The 24,029-nt window shown below is 37.4% G+C and overlaps 1 protein-coding gene across 2 annotated transcripts in view; it reads right to left on the minus strand.

The window, feature by feature from the left end:
• Nucleotides 1-9,757: 9,757 nt before the first annotated feature.
• LOC129241313 (1-acylglycerol-3-phosphate O-acyltransferase Pnpla3) overlaps nt 9,758-24,029 on the minus strand; it is a 55,740-nt gene continuing 41,468 nt past the window's right edge. The window contains exons 4-9 of one of the 2 annotated variants that reach the window (XR_008582131.1): nt 21,575-21,683; nt 21,413-21,501; nt 17,831-17,942; nt 17,629-17,773; nt 12,253-12,392; nt 10,979-11,093 (exon numbers count right to left, since the gene is read on the minus strand). Coding sequence is in view for 1 of the 2 variants with exons in the window: in XM_054877567.1 (XP_054733542.1) it covers nt 10,807-11,093; nt 17,629-17,773; nt 17,831-17,942; nt 21,413-21,501; nt 21,575-21,683 (742 nt within the window). In the remaining variant the exon portion in view is untranslated. Of the gene's footprint in view, nt 11,094-12,252; nt 12,393-17,628; nt 17,774-17,830; nt 17,943-21,412; nt 21,502-21,574; nt 21,684-24,029 lie in introns of both variants that reach the window. The other variant, XM_054877567.1, reaches the window with a different exon arrangement.

Here is a 24,029-nt window from a genome sequence, read left to right on the forward strand (position 1 = left end):
CAATCAATTTAAGAGGTATCGATGTTAATCTTACACCCTGTCTCGACATGCGGACGCTGATCGCATGAAATCAACCTACACGATGGATATTGTTCATCACAGCCCCTGCAGGACTATTGCAATGAACTATCACTTAGGCGTCAGTTATATTTTCATTTAAAAGAAATCTTTGTAGTGACACATTATAAAATCGAAAAAGATATTTAAAAAGTAAGTGATTCTTCTATTTGCATTAGCCTGTTTAACATTTTTAATTTGAATTGTTCCACATGCCTTGAAGTGGACAGTTCGCATATGATGACGAATGAAAAAAGGTAATTTTTTGAGCATGTTCTCCGCGATAAAGAAAACAAAGTTAGAAACACCAACCATTTTGATTATCAGATACGTGATCTTTAAAATATCTACAAAACTCTTGCATTTTAAGAAATATAAGTATTGAAAAACTTTTTTCCTGGTTAGATTGGCTCTTGTTGCGATAATTGTCAGTGAAAAATAGTTGGGTCATAATCAAAATTAAGGACAATTAAAAGTATTCTTACGAAATTTTTTACGATAAAACTCAAATAAATTTCTTACAATAACTGTCTGAGTTATATATATATATATATAGGGTTATTCAATAGGTGCGCTTCAACTTTTTTCCGATAGGGAGGGCGAACGACGGGATATTTTTTTTTTATTTTTGCTTGTCATTTGTAAACTTCATTAGTATACATTTCATCATGGAACGCTACACACTTGAGCAACGATTGCAAATCGTGCAAATTTTTTATGAAAATAATCGTTCTGTTGCTGCTACTTTAAGAGCATTACGGTCATTTTACGGTCCATTTAACAAGCCGTCCCGTTTTGGGGTTATGTGAAGTCATTGGCCTACAGTCGATTGTCAAGCCGGCGACGATTTGTGAGCTCAGAGCCAATATTGAACGCGAAATTGCTGGAATTTCGGCCGATTTATGCAAAATTGGATTTATCGAAAATTGGGTTCAACGATTGGACTTCGTAAAACGTGCACGCGGTGGTCATGCAAACGAAATCGAATTTCATACTTAAATGTATATGTTCAAACTCGATAATAAAAAAAAATTAGTTAAAAAAGTCAAACCGTTTGTGTTTTATTCAAAAGTTCAAAAGTTGAAGCGCTCTTACTGAAAAACCCTATATATATATATATATATGTATATATATTTTCAACATGTGATCGAACTCAGAGAGTTATTGTAAAGCTAAATACACACCAGGCAACCGTTGCAGCAACTCGGCCATGTTGAAGCAACCGTTGCCTCGTGTGTAGCTGTGTTGCCAAATGATTTTCGTGTTGCTGCAACCGTTGCCTGAAATATCAAATAAATTTGATTTTTGTGGTAGGTTGCTGCAACCGTTGCCTCGTATGTATCATTGTTTACTGCTTTTACTCGTTCAGTTCGTTGAACACAAGCAAAGAAGAAAGTTCGTGCGGAGTAAAATAAAGTGAAAAAGGAAAAAATGGCAATTGAAAATAATGAAAATTATGTTAATTTTATTAACGAATATAAAAATTTGAGAGAGCTGTGGTATATAAGTAGTGAAAAATATAAAAATAAAAATTTTAGAAAAAAAGCATACGAACAATTAAAAAATGAATACAATAAAATCGATAAAAATTTCAATCCGCAAAAGCGTTTCCTGTTGCAAGATACCGCAAAGTTATTGCCAGTCTAATTTCTGCTGATATTGCCTCTCTCATTATAGTATCTTGTTTCGTTATTTTGGCCTTTACGAAGCCCAACAATTTTCTAAACAGGACTTCGTCCATCTTCATGTAATTTTTATAGTCCGCTGGCCCATTTTCCTTCAGTTCTTTCAGCAGCCTCTCGTTCGAAAATTCGATTTTTTTAAAAGCCAATTTTTGGACCAGATTTTTTTTCTCTTCTTTTGTTGCATCTCTTCTTCCTCATTTTCGTACAAAAGTTCGTCAATTATAATAAGAGAAGTAATTTTACGTAATTCGTCGATCATTTAAAAAATTTAATTTTACGTATCTTCCGCTTGTACCTTTCCTGCACCACAGTTATACACAATACTGAGATTGAAGCAACGGTCGCAACGTGTTTCTTAAACAAAGGCAACACGTTGCTGCAACCGTTGCTTCAACTATTGCCTGGTGTGTATTTAGCTTAAGAGATTTATTTGAATTTTATCGTAAAAAATTTCGTAACAATACTTTTAATTGTCCTTAATTTTGATTATGACCCAACTATTTTTCACTGACAATTATCGCATATATATATATATATATATATATGTATTTATATAAAATTGGCGCATTTTGGGTGTTTGGCCGGCCGAGCTCCTCCTCCTATTTGTGGTGTGCGTCTTGATGTTGTTCCACAAATGGAGAGACCTACAGTTTCAAGCCGACTCCGAACGACAGATATTTTTATGAGAAGCTTTTTCATGGCAGAAATACACTCGGAGGTTTGCCATTGCCTGCCGAGGGGCGACCGCTATTAGAAAAATGTTTTTCTTAATTTTGGTGTTTCACCGAGATTCGAACCTACTGTGAATTCCTCTCTGTGAATTCCGAATGGTAATCACCACCAACCCATTCGGCTGCGGCGGCCGCCCAACACATGTTGAATAAAGCACAAAAATTAATGGCAACACACTTTAATTTATTTCTAACACTTTACTTCTAAATGTACACCTTCACCTTCAGACTGAATCACTCTACTACTTTTCGTTTACTCGCTCACAAGTTTAATTTCTAACTGAGACCCTCACCTGTTGTCTTTTGACTTTTCCCTGTCCAGTTTTGCATTGCTGTATACCCCACACCATTCAATCTTTGAATCACCTTGTATGGACCTTCTCAGGACGCTTGCAGTTTTGTAGATATTCCTTTCTTTCTTTGCGGATTTTCAAGAAGTACCAAACTACCTTCGCTGAATCCTTCGGAGTTCATAGCACAGCCAAATTTGAACTTCATCTTGTTACTCATTGACTGGGTATGCAGCCTCACATGATGGTGTAATTTATCCATTTCATCCTGCAGTGTTTCCCAATGACTATTTTCGTCCATTGTATGACCGGCAACTCTTCCAAATGCTAAACCATTCGGAAGCCTAAAATTGCCGCCAAAGATGGTTCTTTCAGGCCAACCCACGTTGTATTTTTGGAATCATCCACAACTTCTATCCATTGGATGAGTGGATACCCAAATATTAAAGCTTTAGTAATAAAATATTGTGTGTAGCCGTTACAAATTCTTTAGAGAAATCGGTGTAAATAGTATCCGCCTGAGATGCAGTTTTCGAAGTACAGTAAGCACGAATAATAAGAGCGAATAATTGCATTCCTCAGGAAAGACAAAAAATAAAACCCATCAGAGCCACTTTTAAGTGATGACCAATGTCACTAACATCACCTCGAAGTCTATAGACTGTGGTACGGAAGCAAAAAATGGCATATCAAAGTTTACAGAATCAGTAATGAAGTTGGAGTTAAAATAATCCGCAAAAAGATTTACTTGGTCTGGTATGGTTGAAAAGGTGCTCAAACTTTGCAAAACGAGAGATATAGCTGTTATACAAAAATTTATTAAGTTCATTAAACTCATTCCACAACTTGAGTTTGTAGGGCTTCGAAGGCTGAAGTCTCTTGGATCCGCTCTGGATGCTTTCCAAAGACTTTTATCTTACAGGACGATTCCTTCGGCGGCGAAGAACGAAGAGGATGAGAAATGTGTTTTTCGTCACTTTTCTTACTTTGTGCTGGTCGTTCGTGACGAGAACTTTTTTGGTCCGCTATAGGGAGGCCCTTTCATCAGGCACATTCCAAGAACGCGCTCAGCCTCTCCTTTTTCTTTTTGAATAGCGCATCGTTCCCGCTATGCTTTTGGGAACAACAGGTGGAGTTGGAACAGTGTGGCTTACCAACTTCAAGAAACAAAGCAGAATCGCAAGGACGGCTACGCGAGGCTACACTGACATCGTAGCCAATTATGTGTTCTAGGAATCATGGAAGCTGAGGAATCATCGACTTAAGTGGAAGAGCCTCCAGAACAATCACCAGGAGCAGACATGAATCCGATAATGGCTGAAATATCATAAATGTCGTCGAAAATATCATAGCAGTCGTAGCAAATATCGTCATAAATATCTTCGGAAATATCATCACAGATGTCACAAATGGTAGCGGAGTGTTCGTAGCAGATAAATGTACCATTTTTAACCTTTAAGCCCTAGTTTGAAACAACAGCAACAACAAATCACTGGAGTACTGTAGATAAAGTCGCAGCACTGATTGTTTCGCTTAAGTGTTCCGCCGTTGAATTACTGCAAGCAGTTCTAAAAGCCGATCGGTATAACTATCACACTCCTAGAGAGACGTTACGGCAGTGACCGCAGGCAATAAATATTCCACATGGAACTACGGAATCGCAGCCTGGGGCAAATGAAGCTTTGCAGGAATATACTACAGAGATCGAGCGGTTAGCGCATTTGGCGTATGCAAAGGAAGCTGCAGACTTCGTTGAAAAGATGAAGTGCCAGGTATATATAATAATTCGGACACGAGACGAGCAGCATACTCAACTTCGAAAACACGTTTACTCGGACAGTGTTTTTTACAATGACACAAATGTTGCGCGCGAATACAAATAAATCTGCCGAACATCAGAAAAGTATCATTTGAGCAATTAATTGAATGGATTCCCTTTAGTGGCATCTGAACAGAAACTATGTGGAAAAAATCCATGGTATTTTACTGGGAGAATATTAACCTCATAGATGTGTAGCTTACAGCAGCTCGACCGAGAACTTTATATATAGCGGGAAGAGTCCTTTTCCCAAGAAGTTTCGGTGAGCGATTTGAGAACGTTAATCCTTTTTTTTATTTTGGAGTATAATTATCTATCACTCTAACATGATTAGAAGGAAAGGCTTTTGAACGTGGCGCATAGAATCTCTGGGCAGTTTACGGAACGAATACTTGTTTCGAAGGTCCCCCGTTCAAATCGAGTCTTGTTTCTTTCTTCCAGGTTGTGAATAATGTGACTTGGAGGGGGGTTGACGTTGTGAGAATTGGTTTTGAAAGAATCGAACCCGAAGTAACTGTTAAGTACTATGTTGTTAGTCCTGGCTCTTTTGGAGATTTCCTTTTCGTCATTAGCCCATTGAAACTCCTTAGGGGCTGGACCGAGTTTTTAAAGGGTCTTATACACATATGTTGAAAATGGTGGGTGTATGCGTTGACAAGTTTGCTTTGCACTCTCTATGTGATCTACTTCAGTTTGAGCGACTTTCCTCTCAATTCGGCCAAAGTAAGAAATATCCATCGAACCGGAAAGTGGAGATCCACCATTTCCTGGTGCCAGGCAAAGATTACAAAGTGATATCCTAAATTAATGCGACGATTTGACAGTTTCCAGCACTTCAAAAGATTGATAACGCCTAGGATCTGATCGATAGTGCGACTAGAGGAGCCCGTCAGTAGAATCTTCGAACTCGGCGACTCGAATGGCGCGCATGTTTCGTCGGTTACGCTCGACTGCGAATTCTGGGGCCTCAACTGAGAATTAAGGTCGAGTTTCTGGAATTCAAACAAGCGGTAACAAGCGAATGGCTGCTGTGTTTATGGCCTCGCAGAAGATACGTTTCTTTTAAACTCCTCCCTTTACGTCTAGCATATGAGGGAAGAATATAAAGTTTTTTTCAGTGAACTTGGTTTTACTTTTACGAATCTAAAATATTCACGAGGGGATAAAGTCGTATAAGCACGTCATTCGAGAATAAGGAGACTACCACATCGTATAGCTAATGAGGTTTGTACTCCTCATAGATATTTCTGGTGTACTGTTGTTCCTTTCTCCTTCGATGCAGTTGGACATTCATATGCGAACATATAATATGTTGAGTACATCGGGGTAAGTTCTTGATGGATAGGAGCATATGATGCTATAATACCCAGACCGCAATTGTGGCAATGTAACATACGGGTATCACGAGGTGGCTGAAGTTCTTCGTTTAAGATAGGCGAGTTGTAAAGGTGGTGGTGATAGATTCTCGGTGGATGCCATTCAAGTTGTGTCTTTATTCCGGCGAGTCAGCGACTGATGATTTCTGACTTGCCTGATATATGGTTTCGTTTCCAGCAGGGAGCCGCTGTTGTGGTTTCTGCGGTAGCATCTTAGCAGAAACTACTTTCTGAGCATGGTGTTATGCTACTTAACAGGGAGCAGACACACCTCATAACGTAGGTGGTGTTCGGGAAAGATCAAAAGACATCTCGTGTAGTCTTGACGGATCTGCAGTTTCATCCACTACATTACGCAGATGAGCGTGACATCGTTTATCGCTGATTAAAAAAACAATTATAGCTACGTTCAGCCTCCTAGTTACACGGTTTTTGACTTTACCTGTCGAAGGATTTACATAGAATAAGCTGCAAACTAAAATAGCTCCCGCATCTCTTTGTGTCCATATGTTATTGGCCCCTTTTTTGTACTCACCGGGGTAGAAAAGTATCTTATGATTGAGCAGAGCTTACTCACACCATTTCATCCACTTACGCAAATCAAACAGTTGCCGAATTTCCAAACTGAGATCCTGTACATGAGTATCCACGGGACCGGCCTGGCGTAGTTAGATCACGTTCGTTTGCTAAAACAGCTCCTTACGGTGGGAAATTAGGGGATATTTCGGCCCAACCACTTTGCGGAAGTTAAACCAATTAGCATTGTCGAAGTTATTTTAATCACGATGATTCACGGAAACAAAGCCAACTTTTAAATCTAGATGCTACTTACGGGGTATAGTGTCCAAATAAAAAAGTGTGTTTTGGTAAGTATACAGAAATGGCCCCCAGTAATATCTACTAAAACAAACTGATAAGGTGAAAATATGTATTTAGCATATAAATATGTATTTATTTTCATCTAGGGAAGCATTGGAAATTGAAAATTTCGAAGTCGTTTTTTTCAACTTTTGATTTTTTGGATTATAAGATTTGCAGAAAATGAGCGATAGTTAAGTCTTGAATGCCAAAGACCGTGGTCGTATTACTGCCGGATAGTAATACTAGTTTGTGGGGGAAAAATCCATTATTTTTGCGTCAATTTTTTTCTGTTTTATGGCCGATATTTATCTCTGGGCGATTCTACGACTACTAACATGCCGGTCACTTTCGGTTATTTCTGTTATTTTATCGACATTACCGACATTTTCTTTAACATCAAAAATGCCCGAACGGAATAGACGAAACCAAAATTGCACGTAATTGGATGTTACAGTATCGGCACCATTCACAATTTCAGCGTTCTGGCTTGCATTTTCGCCTTTATCAAAGAAAAACTCTAAAATGTATCGAATTTTGTGTTTGTTGACTTCCATTGTTAACACCCTGTAACTCACAACTGAATGAAACAAACCAAAAACAGCACCTTGACAACGAGCACAAACTTGAAATTGTATGATCGATACTTTACGAGATATCGATCACTACAGCCATATACTGAGCAAATAACAGATTCAACACCCTGAAGTCCTCGAAGAGTTACTCGATATCGTAACAATATCCTCATCGCACTCTTCCTACATGCCGCTTACGTTATTGGGGTGGTCTGATATGTTGATATGACGATTCTCGGCGCGGCTTTTATACGCCAAGCTCATAAGGGGGTAGTATGGTTAATTCGGTGTAAAACAAGCATATTTTTCGAAATTTTTTTTGTCGACACAGTTGATTTATTCAAAATTTTAAAATTACTTCATTATAAAGTCATATTTAAAGAATATTGTGTGAAATTTTCATTGATTTTTATGAAGAAATGAGTTGGTGGCAGCGAATCTTCGCGGACGTCTCATAAAAAAGTTTTATTGCGGTGTCCCTCAGAACTTATTACTGGATCAACTAAAATCAAAAAACCAAATTGATTTCATCAGCTAATAAAGTTTCGCAGGTAACAACGTCGAATTTTTTTTTTTTTTTTTTTTTTAATTTTTTAAAGCGCTTTGAAGTCAAAACACCGATTTTTCATAAAAAAAACTTGAAAACTTTGTTGTTTTAAAATATGACAAAATTTAAAAAAAAAAACTCGACGTCATTACCTCGTGAATAAAGTAAAGAAACAAAAAAACCAGTAGATATGAATCTACAGTGGACACCGACCGTAAGAAAGGCAAGTGTGAGAAAAACGCGTCTAAAGATTTCGGCAGCGTGAAATCCGGTTGGAGAGGTAGATACTTAATCCTTTGTCAATTTTACTCCAATGCACTTCAAACTTTCACACAATAATCTTAAGATGTTATAGAATAATTAAAAAAAAAAAAAAAATACCAGTCTAACGGTTAGACGCGATAGAAGTGAAACCTTCCGTAAAACAAACTGAGAGAGAATGAGACGAAAACAGCATTAGGGGCGGGATAATTATAGGTTCATTATAATATTGATATAAAGTTCATATTTTATTTTCTTCATTTTATTATTATTCATCCTCAATGTTTTCAATTTCAACAAATGATACGAGTGGCTTATGATAGCTAAAATATGATACAAATGCTTTGGTTTCGATGTTGTCAACATATCTTTGAAATACCGCGTCAATTGTTGTTTTTGATCGTGTTGTCGATTCAGTGCGATTGTTACACATTTTTAAATTGAATGTTGTATTGAGAAAGTCAATTGAAGGAACCGCTGTGTCCAATGCAAAATTTACGTTGAAATCACCTCTTAAAATCATTGGAACTTTATCGTATCCGCGATACTTCTGGTGTATACTTTATTAAATTTTCGTGAATGAATTCCGTGATGCTATTTATTGATTTTGGTTCTCCGTCACCTTTGGAAAATGTGTAAACAGTAAGCAAACTTTATTCAAATATTTTCCCTCATTTTTGCATCAGTAAAATTAAACAAACGCCGTAGCCGAATGGGTTGGTGCGTGACTACTATTCAGAATTCACAGAGAGAACGTCAGTTCGAATCTCGGTGAAAACACCAAAATTAAGAAAAACATTTTTCTAATAGCGCTCACCCCTCAGCAGGCAATGGCAAAACACCGAGTGTATTTCTGCCATGAAAAAAAGCTCCTCATAAACATATCATAAAAAAAAAAAAATAACTGTATAAAAAAATTTTTTTTCTTGTGATTCGAACCAAGGATTTTGGATCGGAAGCTCACATTGCTAGTCGCTCGGCTACCGCGCCATGCTGTCGGCGCTGGCCTAAAAGTTATTTAGCTACGAAGCGTTATATTATATGTTGATATAAACGTAGCGACGAACTAAATAACTTTTAGGCCAGCGCCGACAGCATGGCGCGGTAGCCGAGCGTTATTTAGCTACGAAGCGTTATATTATATGTTGATATAAACGTAGCGACGAACTAAATAACTTTTAGGCCAGCGCCGACAGCATGGCGCGGTAGCCGAGCGGCTAGCAATGTGAGCTTCCGATCCAAAATCCTTGGTTCGAATCACAAGAAAAAATAAAAGTTATTTAGTTCGTCGCTACGTTTATATCAACATATAATATAACGCTTCGTAGCCAAGAGGGTCGCTATTTCCGTTTCAATTTTCTCAAATCACTCCCAACGATTCTAAAGAAGTTTTCACTTCAAAAAAAAAAAAAAAAAAAATGAAAAAAAAAATACCATACTACCCCCATAAGGTAGACTCGACCATCTTTAGATAGTCCTGATATTTCAAAAGTTATATAATCTCTTTAAAACGTTTCGTTAGTTTCATTTTTTTATTTATTAAATTGACTTTATTTTTGAATATACTTTGGTCTGATCAACAATATTTATGACCACAAATGACATACAAAAAAAATATTTCATTGATAATATCCGAAGGTATGCGAAGTGCTAATTATCATTATCATCAGTACTAAATTAGTACTACTAATTAACATCTAAGTATCTAAAATACCACTTTATTTCACTACAATATTACTATTACAAAGCCGGTTTATGATTTGTATGACATTTTTTCGATACATTCGAAAGCAACATTAATGTGTGAACAGTCTAGTTAAGTTGAGTTAATTTTATTTTTCGAATAACGTTTTGTTTCAAAATGGTGTCAACAAGTGAAATTTCCTACACACATTAATGAATGAAAGGTGTTGAATACGCACAACTAAATCGTCAGGTCCCTGTTGCTAAGCGATACTGGTAATGAAAAAATCATCTACAATGGTTAAACACTAGAGACCAAAGCAGTCAAATAACCGCCAATAAATTTTTGATAGAACATATTCAAAAGTCAACCATGTTCTTCAAATAGTGCTTTTCAATACTTAACTTTTGTTTTAACTGAATAATAAGTTCTTTCATTACCCTTGTATGCTATAATAATTTAATTGAATTAGGAATTAGACACAAATTATAATCACAACGAATAAATAAAATATTGGCCTTCCTAGGTAACTGAAAATTTCGGGCATCCTAGTGTCAATTTTCTTTTTTCAATTTAATATACGGACATGTTTAAAAGAAAAAGTATGCCGGAAAACAGGAAATCACCACCTGTTTGCATATACAATCACATATATGTAGTATAATACATACAGTTATCGAAGAGTATTAATATACATATGTATACTTTAATTCGTTACTGATAAATGTAATTTTCGTATCTCTTAGCAATAAAAATCTTACTTAATAAATTCTCAAATATGTCGAAAATGTGTAAATTAATGATTGATAAATGTATATAAAACTATAGGCAAGTATCGAAATATCTCAGTATATATACATAATATATATCAATATATTAGTTCATCTCTCGTCAGGGCAATCGCCAATCTATACGATACTAAATTAATTTTGATCGCATCGCTTAGATGTTAGGTTTGACGGCAGCTTAGTTAATGGAGGGTGTTTATGTGGAAAGAGGTTATTCCTTTGCTGTTGTGTGTTAAAATAATGATCCACTTCTGGATCGCTGAAAACTCCAGCTTCGATGTCTTCGCCAAAATCATCGCCCGCAATGTCCTCACATTTACCTTCAATCTGGTAAATAGTGTAAGTGGTATTTGTTGTTGTTTTTGGTGTTGCATTCCGTTCAAAAGGTAGTTGATTAGACGCATATTCATCAATATAAAAGGCTACGAAAATAAGTAAATACACATACAAATAAGTATCTTATTCATTTGAAACAAATTCAAAAAATGTTGTATTTGACAACGGATTGTTTTTAGTAAGACATGGAATGACAATGAAACAAACAAGTTTATGCAATACTACTACAAGTTCTACAAATCGAATCTACGTATGTATATGCTAAATACTCTACAGTGAAGGGGATTTTATTATGAGTGATCCATAATGTGTGCAAAATCGTACGGAAAGAAGGTGAAGAAGCAAAAGTTCGAATAAGACCGAACTTCTAATACCCAACGTCTATAGTTTAGTTTATCGGTTCAAAAACCAATAAATTCAATTTATGCAAACGTTACGCCGTGTGTATGCCGATATGTGGGGATCGACGTGTTCTGAGACAATTTAACCGGATTTAAATATTTCCAAGAGCCTCTGCAGGAATCGATTTTGGGTTTGATATCTACTTGAACTTGAATAGTGTTTTTTACAATCAAAAGCATAGCCAAAGGGAGAAATGCATTCATATAAGTCTCTCGGGCAGACATTTACGGAAGGTAAATTCCTTTATAATTATAGTCCTCCCATTTAAATTATACTTAAAAATATAACTCTTGGAGTAAGTGTTAAGCATTTCACAATAGATCAGCTCTGCTCGCAGTGCGTAATGGCCTTCTAAGTGTTAAGCAGTCATTCTCATAATTGTTTATCATTACCCGTTGAAGCGAGGAGCTTAGCGGTAATACATTACTGTATGGAACCATCCATTATTGTTTAACAAACATGGCATAGAACGATTCCATCACCTCTTTTAGTTATCAAAACGTTGGGTATAAAATTAATAAAAAAAGATAAAGGATTTGTAACCCACGAATACTAATTTTCTTCCTTAAGCCTTTCACGTATTTTTGAAAATGCGAGCTGCTTTTTCTCGCATTGTTTTGAAGGGCTAAAGGTCTGGCATTAGTATTCTGGGGCACAAAATTTCAAAATTAAATCATCAACATAACTAACATAAGCAACTACTAAAATAAAAAATACAAACATTACTTGTTATATAAACATATCTACAATACAAAGCAACTCAAAAGTTATAAAAAACAAACACTTCAGCTCTGGCCAAACAGTTCGCTTGGGCTGAATTTGTCATATGTGTGGCCAAATTACCTGTCCATCATGTAATGCCTAGACTTTAAATAAATTTTTGTTCTAAAAATTTTTCGCGTGTGTTTAGCCAATTGAAAATTCTTAGCAATAGTTTTAAAAAATATCTTCCCGTTTTTCAGGCTCGCTGGGTATAACTAGTACTGTAAAAGAAAAAATGCAATAATACAAAATACAGGAATTTGTGCGTAAACCAAAAGATCGTAATTTTTCATGGCAATGGTTTGAAAATTATGTAGTTTTAGATTAGTAAATTAATTTAAACGATTCTGAAGTTCCATAGAAAGAATTCCGGAGTTTGGGAGGATTAATATATTGTCTTAGGTATTAAAAACAAATGTATATTTTAATGTAAATTATGCAATATTCTAAGTTCAGGCGAAATGAAGCTGTATACTCAGCTTACGTTTCAGGAATACCAACTTCTTTAACTTTTCGTAATGTATTAGAGTTATTAATATTGGACGTGAAGGTATTTGCCGCCCTAATTCATTGACGTATAACAAGTTTTGAGATATACAAATATACCTACATTTGAACGCTCCAATTGCCATTATCCGAGATATCGTATATGCATACATACATATGCAATTGTATAGCACAAATTTTTCAAATTTGTACATTCGCTAGCGAAGTTTACTAAAATTTCATATTCTTCCTATATGTATTTTTGGTTGATCGATTCTGTATATTATATATTGTGCAACCCTACCATCACAGCAACGCCACCTAGGGCGTTAAGATAAAGATTTTGAGCCTAGTGGCTTCAAGGAGTTTAGAAAGAGTAAATACACATAGTAACAGTTGCAGTATGCAATTTACCATTTCATAAGCCTGTCGGGAGATGCAGCGATCTGCTCGGCAAATGAAATGATAAACAAAAGCGCTACTCCCTGCATACTTAGAGACGGGAAGGAAAAGAAAGAAAATTCATTTAAATGCCGGCAGTAGGCATTCAGTATCAAACAGTATATTACACCAAATTTTATAAAAGCCGTTATACTCGCAAGGTCCACCATTTGCGGCTGGTTAAACAACTTCCGCCTAAATTCATTTCCGCCAGCTTCAGTTTTTGCTTATCATTTCATTTGCCGTACAGAACGCTGCATCTCTCAAAGCGCTTATGGAATGGTACACTTAGAGTCTACACTGCGTGCATAAAACCACAGAAGGGCGAATTACAGCGAAAACGAATGGGACGTTTATTATGACAAACTAAAAAAATATAAGAAAGAAATAAGGAAAGCAAAAACGTCTTCATGGAGAACTTTTTGTGGGGATATCGGGACTACGATCGAGACATCTCGACTGAGGAAAATCCTAACCAAGTCTGCTCAACCCATAAGGTATCTTCAGAAGCCAGACTCCAGCTGGACAGAATCCGGCGAAGAATCATTAGACTTATTACTAAATACTAACTTCCCAGGTAATTCAGAGGAAGCGATAACCGCCAATATCCCAACTTCGGATGCGGTACTAGGTTCCGACATCCTCAACATTGTCACAGAAGCCAAGATAACTTGGGCTGTAGAAAACTTCAAACCATATAAAACACCGGGACCAGATGGAATAATCCCTGCGCAACAACAACAAACATTGGTAGCATTATGAAATGGCTGGTAACCATATTCAGAGCAACTTTCCGACTAAATTGCGTCCCCTAAGGTGGAGGGAAGTCAGGGTGGTTTTCATACCAAAGGCTGGTAGGAGCTCACCTACGAAACCTAAAGACTTCAGACCTATTAGCCTTTCCTCATTTCTATTAAAGACGTTAGAGCGATTAATAGACGTCTTTATAAGAGAAAACTTGACACCGTCGCTAGTCGCGAATTCACAACATGCATACTCTAAAAGTAGATCCACAAAGACAGCATTAAATTCACTAGTAGAAATCAATAGAGAATAAAGAGTATTCTCTGGTAGCCTTCCTAGACATAGAGGACGCTTTCAACAACATCCTACCGAAGGCCATAACAACCAGTTACTACTAGGCAGGTTCATAATTTCGATGTTGACCCGATACGCAGATCCGTCAAGAGGGGCACCCCTCAGGGCGGTGTACTTTCTCCTCTGGATTCTAGCAATCAATCAATTGTTGAAGAATCTAGAGGAAAGGAGGATACACGCAGTGGCCTACGCAGACGATGTTGCTATATGCAGATACCCTCTGCAACATAATGAAAAATGATTTGAACGATGTAAGTCGGTGGACTGCATCGAGTGGTCTTGGCATAAATCCCAACAAAACAGAACTAATCATTTTCACCAAAAAATACAGGATACCTGCTCTAAACCCTTACCCTTGAGGGAATCACACTGTCAATTAGAGAAGAGGCAAGCTACCTAGGACTAGTATTAGATAGGAAGCTCTCGTGGAAACATACGATTAATGCTAGAGTCAAAAAAACAGCCACAGCACTCTATACATGCAAAAGAATTGTGGGGACAAAATGGGGCCTAACCCCAAAAATAGTTCACTGGCTATATATAATACAACAGCGGTAAGGCATATCATGACATACGGTGTCTTAGTCTGGTGGCCAACATTCGCGAAAAGAACAACAATATCACTTCATAAGCGGGGCACTTAAGACTACGCCCACGGCAGCGATGAATCTCATGCTGCACCTATTACCGATTGAGGCCTACAGCAAACAGCTGGCGGCGAAATCGGCACTTAGATTAAGAGAATCTTCCAACTTAGCCCTCTAACAAAAGAGGTCACGCAAGAATACTAGACGAGTACCTCTTCCTACATCAAACGACAGATTTTTGTAGCTCAGTGGAGTTGCATTTAAACACATCCTTTACCACAGCTTTCCCAACGAGAGAAGATTGGGACAATGGGGTAATGGACAATAAAAGCAGAATCAGCATCTATACTGGTTCCCAGCTAAATGATGAAGTAGGCGGAGGCCTTCATTCTGAAGGAATTAATGTAAACATCTCATTTCGGTTACCGGATCACTGCAGCGTCTTTCAAGCTGAAATATTGGCTATCAGAGAATGCCTGCTAGCCCTAAACAAAGTGTCCTCACAACAAGACATATAAACATATATTCAAATAGTCAATCGGCCCTGAAAGCTTTAAAATCGGCTAATATTAACTCGGCAGGCAATGGCCAACCTCCGAGTGTATTTCTGCCATAAAAAAGCTCCTCATAAAAATATCTGCCGTTCGGAGTCGGCTTGAAACTGTAGGTCCCTCCATTTGTGGAACAACATCAAGACGCACGCCTCAAATAGGAGGAGGAGCTCGATCAAACACCAAATAAGGGTGTACGCGCCAATTATATACATAACGGGTGATCAATTAAGAGGAGTTTTTTTCATTTGCGTTTTTTTTACAGATCGCGCGCGAGTTGTGGCAAACTGTCATCGTGGATTTGTTGAACAGCGTTTGGCATTTCATCATGGAAAGACTCACACCGCAACAACGTCTACAAATTGTTCAACTGTATTATGAAAATCAGCGTTCTGTGACAAATGTTTTTCGTGCGCTTAGACCGCATTATGGTCAACATAATCGGCCTGCCTTAAACACTATTCGACATACCATCAACAAATTTGAATCCGAATATTCATTGGTGGATAATTCTCGACCGAATAGACCACGTCCAGCAAGAAGCATTGAGAATATAGCGGCAGTAGCAGAGAGTGTACGTGAAAACCGCGATGAATCGATTCGGCACCGTTTTCAGCAACTTGGACTGTCGTATGGAACAACTTGGTCAATTTTGCGGAAGGATCTTCATTTAAAAGCATACAAAATACAGCTCGTACAAGAACTAAAGCCAAATGACCTTCCTGCACGTCACCGTTTTGCTGATTGGGCTCTTGAAAAGATTGAAGAAGATCCGCTGTTTTCGAGCAAAATTTTGTTCAGCGATGAGGCGCATTTCTGGCTCAATGGTTACGTCAATAAGCAAAATTGCCGTATTTGGGATGAAGTGCAACCAGAACAGGTTCAAGAGCTACCTTTACACCCAGAGAAAACAACGGTCTGGTGTGGTTTATGGGCTGGTGGAATCATCGGTCCATATTTTTTCAAAAATAATGATGGCCGCAACGTAACTGTGAATGGTGCTCGCTACCGTACCATGATATCGGACTTTTTGCTACCTGAAATTGAATCTAATGATCTCTACGACATTTGGTTTCAACAAGATGGAGCCACTTGCCATACAGCTCGTGAAACAATGACTTTATTGAGAAGTCATTTCGGAGAGCAGCTGATTTCACGTTTAGGACCTGTGAGTTGGCCACCAAGATCTTGTGATATCACACCTTTGAACTTTTTTCTTTGGGGATTCGTGAAGTCCAAGGTCTATGCTGATAAACCAGCTACGATTGAAGCTCTGGAAGCCAACATTACGCGTGTTATTCACGACATACCAGTCGAAATGCTCGAACGAGTGATTGAAAATTGGACCTTCAGAATGGACCACCTTAAGCGTAGTTGCGGCCAACATTTGAATGAAGTCATATTCAAAAAGTAAATGTCAAAGAATGTCCTTTCAAATGATAAATAAAGGTTTTGAACATAATTTACATTTTTGTTTTTTTTTAACTATTGAAAAAAGCACCTCATGATTGATCACCCGTTATATATTAACTTGAAGACAGTAAAAGAATGTATCGACGTTTTGACAGAACTATCACAGTACTTTGTAATAAACCTGCTCTAGGTGCCGGGTCATAGAGACATAGAAGGCAACTGCAAAGCAGATGAGCTGGCGAGATTGGGTACCACATTACTGATCCAACCAGACAAAGCGAACATACCTATACCTTTAGCAACTTGCAAGATGCGTATAGATAAACACACTATCAGTGCTGCCAACAGGCTATGGTCTCAGTCCCTGACCTGTGCAACTAGTAGAATGACGTGGCCGGAATGGAACATGGGCCGCACAAACCGACTGTTGAAACTAAACAGGAAAAACATGCGAAATCTTCTCGGGGTCCTAACAGGGCAATGTCGGATTGGCAGGCATGCCAGTAGACTGGGAGCGCTCCATAACGACTATTGCAGAAGCTGTAACGACATTGAAGAAGTAGAGACTATAGAACACTTTCTATGCGGGTGCATGGCTCTGGATAGAAGAATAACAAGTCTTGTTAGATATATCAAAGGCACAGGTTGGTTCAATGAGAAAAATGTAGAGTGAGGAGAGGGGACAGCCCCGGTGGTATCACAACTGGTCTGCAGCCGGCCTAGGTGTGTCAAACGACAACCACTATACCTACCTACCTACCTAACCTATAGAAAAAACCATTTTTTTTTAGTTTTATCAAGGTGAACATAACACCCGTTAAATGCAATACTTCTTTCCTCATAAACTTCGGATAGGGGTCATGCTTCTTTGCTGAACTTACCAGATTCCACACCATTCCATTCACTAACAACATTATGGTGATGTTGATGGGGATTTGGATGATCTTCAACAATGCCTTCGTATAATTTCGGATCAGTTGCGAGTTTTTCATCACCGTCGACTTCAAATATTTCCGTAACTTTGACCTGGAGGTACATAATTTATTTTTAAAAGTTATATAATTTTTGTGTCAATAAACTTACCTTGTTCGTTAAATCGTCTGTGTAATAGTAAGCGTAGAGCGCATCATTGTGGGTGGTCACTTTAAGGACATGTTCATAGTTGTCTACGTCCCCTTCTATTGAAGGAGCTCCGCTGAAGAGAAACATTTAATATATCATTAGTTAATAGTAAGAAAACCCTTAAACACATGGATAAAAAATTCAACTTTCTGATAATTTACCAAAACGAACAAAGTATGAATGAAATCTCATTGCTTTTATCAGCTGAAAAGCAGTTGATTCTTTCATCATTTCAAAAAAACAAAAAACACAAACAAAAAGGAGTACATCTCATGTATAAACTGAGGTTTTGCATTCATCGTAAAATCTCCATAAACAACTCTTATTAATTTGTGGGTTTTACATACCCTATGATCAAAAAGTACCGGGATTGTTTACTTTAAACGAACCGCGCACGTGGGAACCGGTCCATATTTTTTCTTATGTTGCTAGGACTGTAAGACGACACACATCTGACACTTTTTAGCGCCATCGGATCATTTGAGAGATGATGTACGTCGCAAACGGCTGGAAATTTGGGCAAACAATTCTTGGATTTTGCATGATGATAACGCGCCATCGCACCGAGCCTAAATTGTGCTGGATTATTTGACCAGACACCAAATAAATACCATCGTGCAAGCATCTTATTCACCTGATGTGGCCCTGTGCGACTTCTTTTTGTTTCTCAAGTTGAAGTTACCAATTCGTGGAAGGAGATTTCCGTCGATAGAGAAGACCAAAGAGAATGCGACGAAGGAGCTGAAGGCCATCCCTTCGTCGGCCTACCGGGGACAGAATTAGGTTAAACGTTGGCACATGTGTGCTGCTTCAGACGGGTCATATTTTGAAGGAGATAAAATAAATTTGCCAGATAATTAACTCTGTTTTGTTTTATTTAAACATTCCTGGTACTTTCTGATCATAGGGTATGTACTTCAGGGGAATGAGTAAAACCAAAGCGGACCTGAGATCCAAAACTATAGCAATTTCAGGGAAATCTCAAACTAAAAGCTATGGAGGTTGTTCAGTTTTCAAGCCAATGAAATAAGAGACAATAGCAAGAAGGCGAACCCCAGTTCCAGAAAACGTAAGACCAGTGATAACGCCCAGCGATGAGCACAATTTTGCAACAAAGTATAAATTAAAAAAAACATGCTTCCGAATCTTCTGTTGGTTAGATTGGGGATTTCCCAGAAACTATGCATACTATATAACTAAATATATAAAAATTATTCTGGAGAAAATATTGCAACATTTTAATAAAAATCGAAACTTGTCTTAAAGCTTGCTTTGCGCTATTTCCCACAATTAAATAGTTGTAGTTCAAGTTCAAGTCCAGGGGAGAGCCCGGCATGGAATATTCATTCATATTCAAAAGAGAATAAGCCATATTGAATTAAAAATGCACAGGATTCTTCATCGTCAATATTAGAAAAGGTTAAACAAGGAATTCACTCATATTGAGAAATATCGTGTCGCTACTAATAGATATTGTAATACGAGGGGTGCCTTTTATATGTCGGGATTAGAGAACAAAAACAAATTTCGAAATTTAATTATCGAAAATCACTTTATTGTTTTTCAAAATATTCTCCATGAAGATCTATACACTTTTGCATGCGTTTGAACCAATTGTCAAAGCACTTTTGCCACTCTGAATGAGGTACCTCCAAAACATGCATTCTGAATGCCGCAACCTCTTCTTCAGGTGTCGAAAAACGTTGACCTCTCAGTTTGTTTTTTACGTACGGGAATAAAAAGAAGTCATTCGGTGCCAAGTCAGGACTATACGGCGGATGACCCATTAATTCGATGTTTTGGGTGCTCAAAAATGCAGTTGTTTGAGGCGATGTGTGAGAGCTCGCCTTGTCCTGGGGAAGAGTGATCCGTATTTGGCAATTGGTTTTCTTAATTTCTTGGAAGACAACTGGCAAACAAATGGTTCTGTACCACTCAGAATTTACTGTTCTGCGTTGTTCTAGTCGTACGGTTGCGACATGTCCAGTTTTTCCGAAAAAATAGGCGACCATTTGCTTGAAAGTGCTTCGTGCGCGAACAACTTTTGTTGTATTTGGCTCATCTTGAAACACCCATACAGTCGACTGCTTTTTACTTTCGGGCTCATACGCGTGAATCCATGATTCATCCCTGTCATGATGTCATAGACGTGTTTCGAAGCCCCGCGATCGTATTTTTTGAGCATTTCCTTCGACCAATCGACACGAGCCTTTTTTTTGAGCGATTGACAAACGCGAACAAATTTTTTTGACAGTCAAATGTTTATGCAATATTGAATGTATGCTGGTCCCACTAATGCCTAAGATTGTCTCAATCTCACGATAGGTCACATGACGATCTTGCAATATCAGTTCGCGCACAGCATCAATGGTTTTCGGAACAACAACTGATTTTGGACGACCTTCACGAAACTCGTCTTGGAGTGAACTACGACCACGATTGAATTCACCATATCATCGATAAACACTGGTCCTTGATGGAGCTTCATCGCCAAAAAATGAATTAAATTCGCCCACGCAATGTTGCTGAGTTAATCCACGTCGAAAGTTGTAAAAAATAATCGTACGAAAATGTTCACGATTTAATTCCATTTTTGGACCGAGATGAATCTTTTAATTTACTGTAAACAACACAAATAGGCTGGTATTTCAAAACGTTCTGAGGACGTAAAAGCCAAAAAATGTCGTACTTTGCGATACAGATGTCAGTTGCCAGATTGCAACACCAGGGTTGCCAAATCCCGAAATATAAAAGGCACCCTTCGTATATTATCAAGACTTCATTATTTTAATTTCATATGAAAATAAAATTTATTCTTTATGATATCCTGGTTTTTAAGCACTCTTTAACTCTCATAAACCTTTTTGTTTTTAATCTACCAACATAATATTCCATGCACTGGCACGGAACTCAGTCGGTCATGAACTCAGGGCAATAAGTGCAGATTTACTAAAATACACGCCGATTGACTCAGGCGCCCTAAATATAATGATCTAGCATAAAGCAAACATGCTTGGGACTTTTTAGTGTGAAAATAATGAACTGCAAGAAAATAAATGCAGTCCAGACCAGAAGAATCAATCAGGACCATTTCTCGCTGCAGAACTATTTCAGAACTAAAATATTAAGCATAATTTCCAAAAGAATGATTCAAAAACAGTGCAATTGACATTGAAGGGAGACATTTTAATAACAGCTTAAACGAGACACAATCGTGACATAGTAACAGTCGAAACACCGAACATGAGTGGTGATGAAAAGAAAATAATAAAACAAAATTAAAGCACGTGCTTCTAAACATAGGCTCAGTTTTGGAGGTACGTTCTATACACATATAGTTTATTTTGAGCTCCACAATATCAACGAAATCATCACCAGAGATCGCAATTCATAAAAATTTAACTATGCATGTTAACAACGTTTTCTATTGTACATATTACAAAACCGGTCAGGAATGGTAAAAACTTTCAAATTACTCGTTCTATACATTTTTAATCAAGGTTGAAACACTGAACATCTTCAATGATTGATTTAAAAACTTACCATTCATCCACTAATATCGACACTCTTGGGCCATAAAGACGCTTGGAATGCAGTAAACCAGTCGTATCGAAGTGGGGTGTTTCACAAATCTGTATTTAAACAAAAATGAGATTTGTATTCTAAAAGCTGCAATATTTGATTATATAGTATATATTAACTCACCGTTAATTTACTTAAAATGCGAGTGTGTATTGTGTTAGTTAACAGCCTTAAAATATTTTCTACCCTCACGCGAATGTGTCTGGCTATTACTGGTGTCACTTTTAAGATCCTAGGAAGTAAAACAAAATAGAGTGTGCAAAAATAGTGGAGCGGAAAATTAGTAAAAAGTGTAAATTTTGAATTTAACTTTTGTTAGTGTTTGCCTAATTCTTTCAGATGATAGTAATTGAACTGACATGAAAGAATCAATTAGGTCAATTGTGGAGTTTCCAAGCCAATTTGGTTAGCCAATGCGTTTTTATTTATAAGTTCATAAATAATTAATTTTTTTCAACGAAATGTGTAGAAAGGAAATATAGCATGTACATATATTCTTTATAATAAATAGGAGAAATGAAATTTTAAATATTGTGTGACAAAATGTAATCCAAAACTCCTCAATTTTTTTCCAAATTTTTTATTATGTTTTTCATACTTCGGAATGTTGTAATTTATGATTGCATATAAATAGTAGATGGAAATACTTGCTACAGTTTTACAATTTCTAGTGTAATTTTTACGTAATATTGCACAGCAATATAAGCAATTATTGCATAATTTAAGATAAATAATAAGACATTCTCGTTTTTCGTACAAAACCAAAATTTATAATTTAAATTCCAATTAACTATGTCATGGAATAAATCCACATTTCTAACTACATGAAAACGTATACATACATACATACTTATGTACATCAATATTTATTACTTTCAAATTATCCTAATATTTACTAAAATGGTTATATTTTCGTTAGGCGCTCGCAAATGTCTTCCCAAATGGCTTTGGAAGCTGCTTGACTGTTCTAGAATTAAACAGCAAAATATAAAATAAGCTTAATGCAAATAATATGGAATAAATTAAGTACATAAATGAAAAGTGGTTATTTTTGGTTTGTTTCAAGCACAGTATTCCTTTTATTCTATACACAGCTGCGAAAAAATGCTTTTCTTAAAATGTGTTTGCCCTAGGAAGGAGTGGATGAAAAGAGAGTTGATATAAAGGGTGTTTTTTTTTAGAGGTTAGGTTTTCAAGTTGGCACTACTTTTTTCGTAGATAGTCTTTTTGACAGCTGTCACTTGATTTATGCTCAGTTTGGTTTGCCATTTCATAATGAATAGACTTACACCTGAACAACGTTTGCAAATCGTGCAAATTTATTACGAAAATAATGGTTCGGTTCGCGCGGTTCGAAAATAATGGTTTTTGTTCAGCGATGAATCTCACTTTTGGTTGAATGGGTATGTCAATAAGCAAAATTGTCGCATTTGGAGTGAACATAATCCACAAGCCATTGCTGAGACGCCGTTACATCCTCAAAAAGTCACTGTTTGGTGTGCTCTATGGGCAGAGGGAATCATTGGTCCACATTTCTTTAAAAATGAAGCCGGCCATAATGTTACAGTCAATGTAGAGCGCTATAGAGCCATGATTTATGACTTTTTCGTGCCTGAATTGGACGATGTTGATGTGGACGCCCTTTGGTTCCAACAAGACGGCGCTACATCCCATACAGCCAACGCAACAATCGATTTATTGAAGGAAACTTCTGGTGAGCGCATTATCTCGCGCCGTGGACCTGTGGCGTGGCCTCCAAGATCGTGCGATATAACATCGCTGGACTATTTCTTGTGGGGCTATGTGAAGTCGCTTGTCTACGCAGATAAGCCCGAGACGATTGACGTCTTGGAAGAGAATATTCGGCGCGTTATTGCTGACATACGGCCCCAATTGCTGCAAAAAGTGGTTGAAAATTGGGCCTCTCGGCTGGAATTTATTCGAGCCAGCCGCGGCGGCCACTTGCCCGAAATCATTTTTAAAACATAATGGCAAACCCTTACCTTTATAATAAAGCTAAATTCTTGGCCATAACATTAAATTATATACGTTTTATTTCTTCTTGAAAACCTAACCTCTAAAAAAACACCCTTTATGAAATGGATTTTTTGTTTAGCATACTTGTGTTTCCATTGAGTCTGGAAGGTATTTATTTGGGCTTGAGTAGCTAGTTAAAGCTAGTAAAAATCACTCGAATGATGCCTGTTGCAAGGGCTATCAAAAGCAGCTCTCATACGAGGGAGGTTCAATAAGTACCCAAGTTACAAATTGCATGTGGTCCTAGACGGCGAAGTGTCCCCATAGACAGCATCTAACTTTGCTTTTATCTCCTCGCATTTTTTCCATCCAAAAACAAAAAGCGAATTACCAAACGATAAAGCTTTTTCCCATCTTAGCAAAAATCACGAAATACGTCTTACTCGAATAGCTGCCAAATCCAAACTAAACTATCAATCAGTCTGAAATTTGTTTTGCCCTCGTTTAATAGATGGCAGCACACGAAGCTAACACCAACTTTTCTCAGGAACGCCCTCTGTCATCAAACACGGGTACTTATTGAACGGCCCTCGTATGAGCC

The sequence above is a fragment of the Anastrepha obliqua genome, chromosome 3 (genome assembly GCF_027943255.1).
Source record: "Anastrepha obliqua isolate idAnaObli1 chromosome 3, idAnaObli1_1.0, whole genome shotgun sequence".
In the NCBI taxonomy this organism is placed as follows: Eukaryota; Metazoa; Arthropoda; class Insecta; order Diptera; family Tephritidae; genus Anastrepha; species Anastrepha obliqua.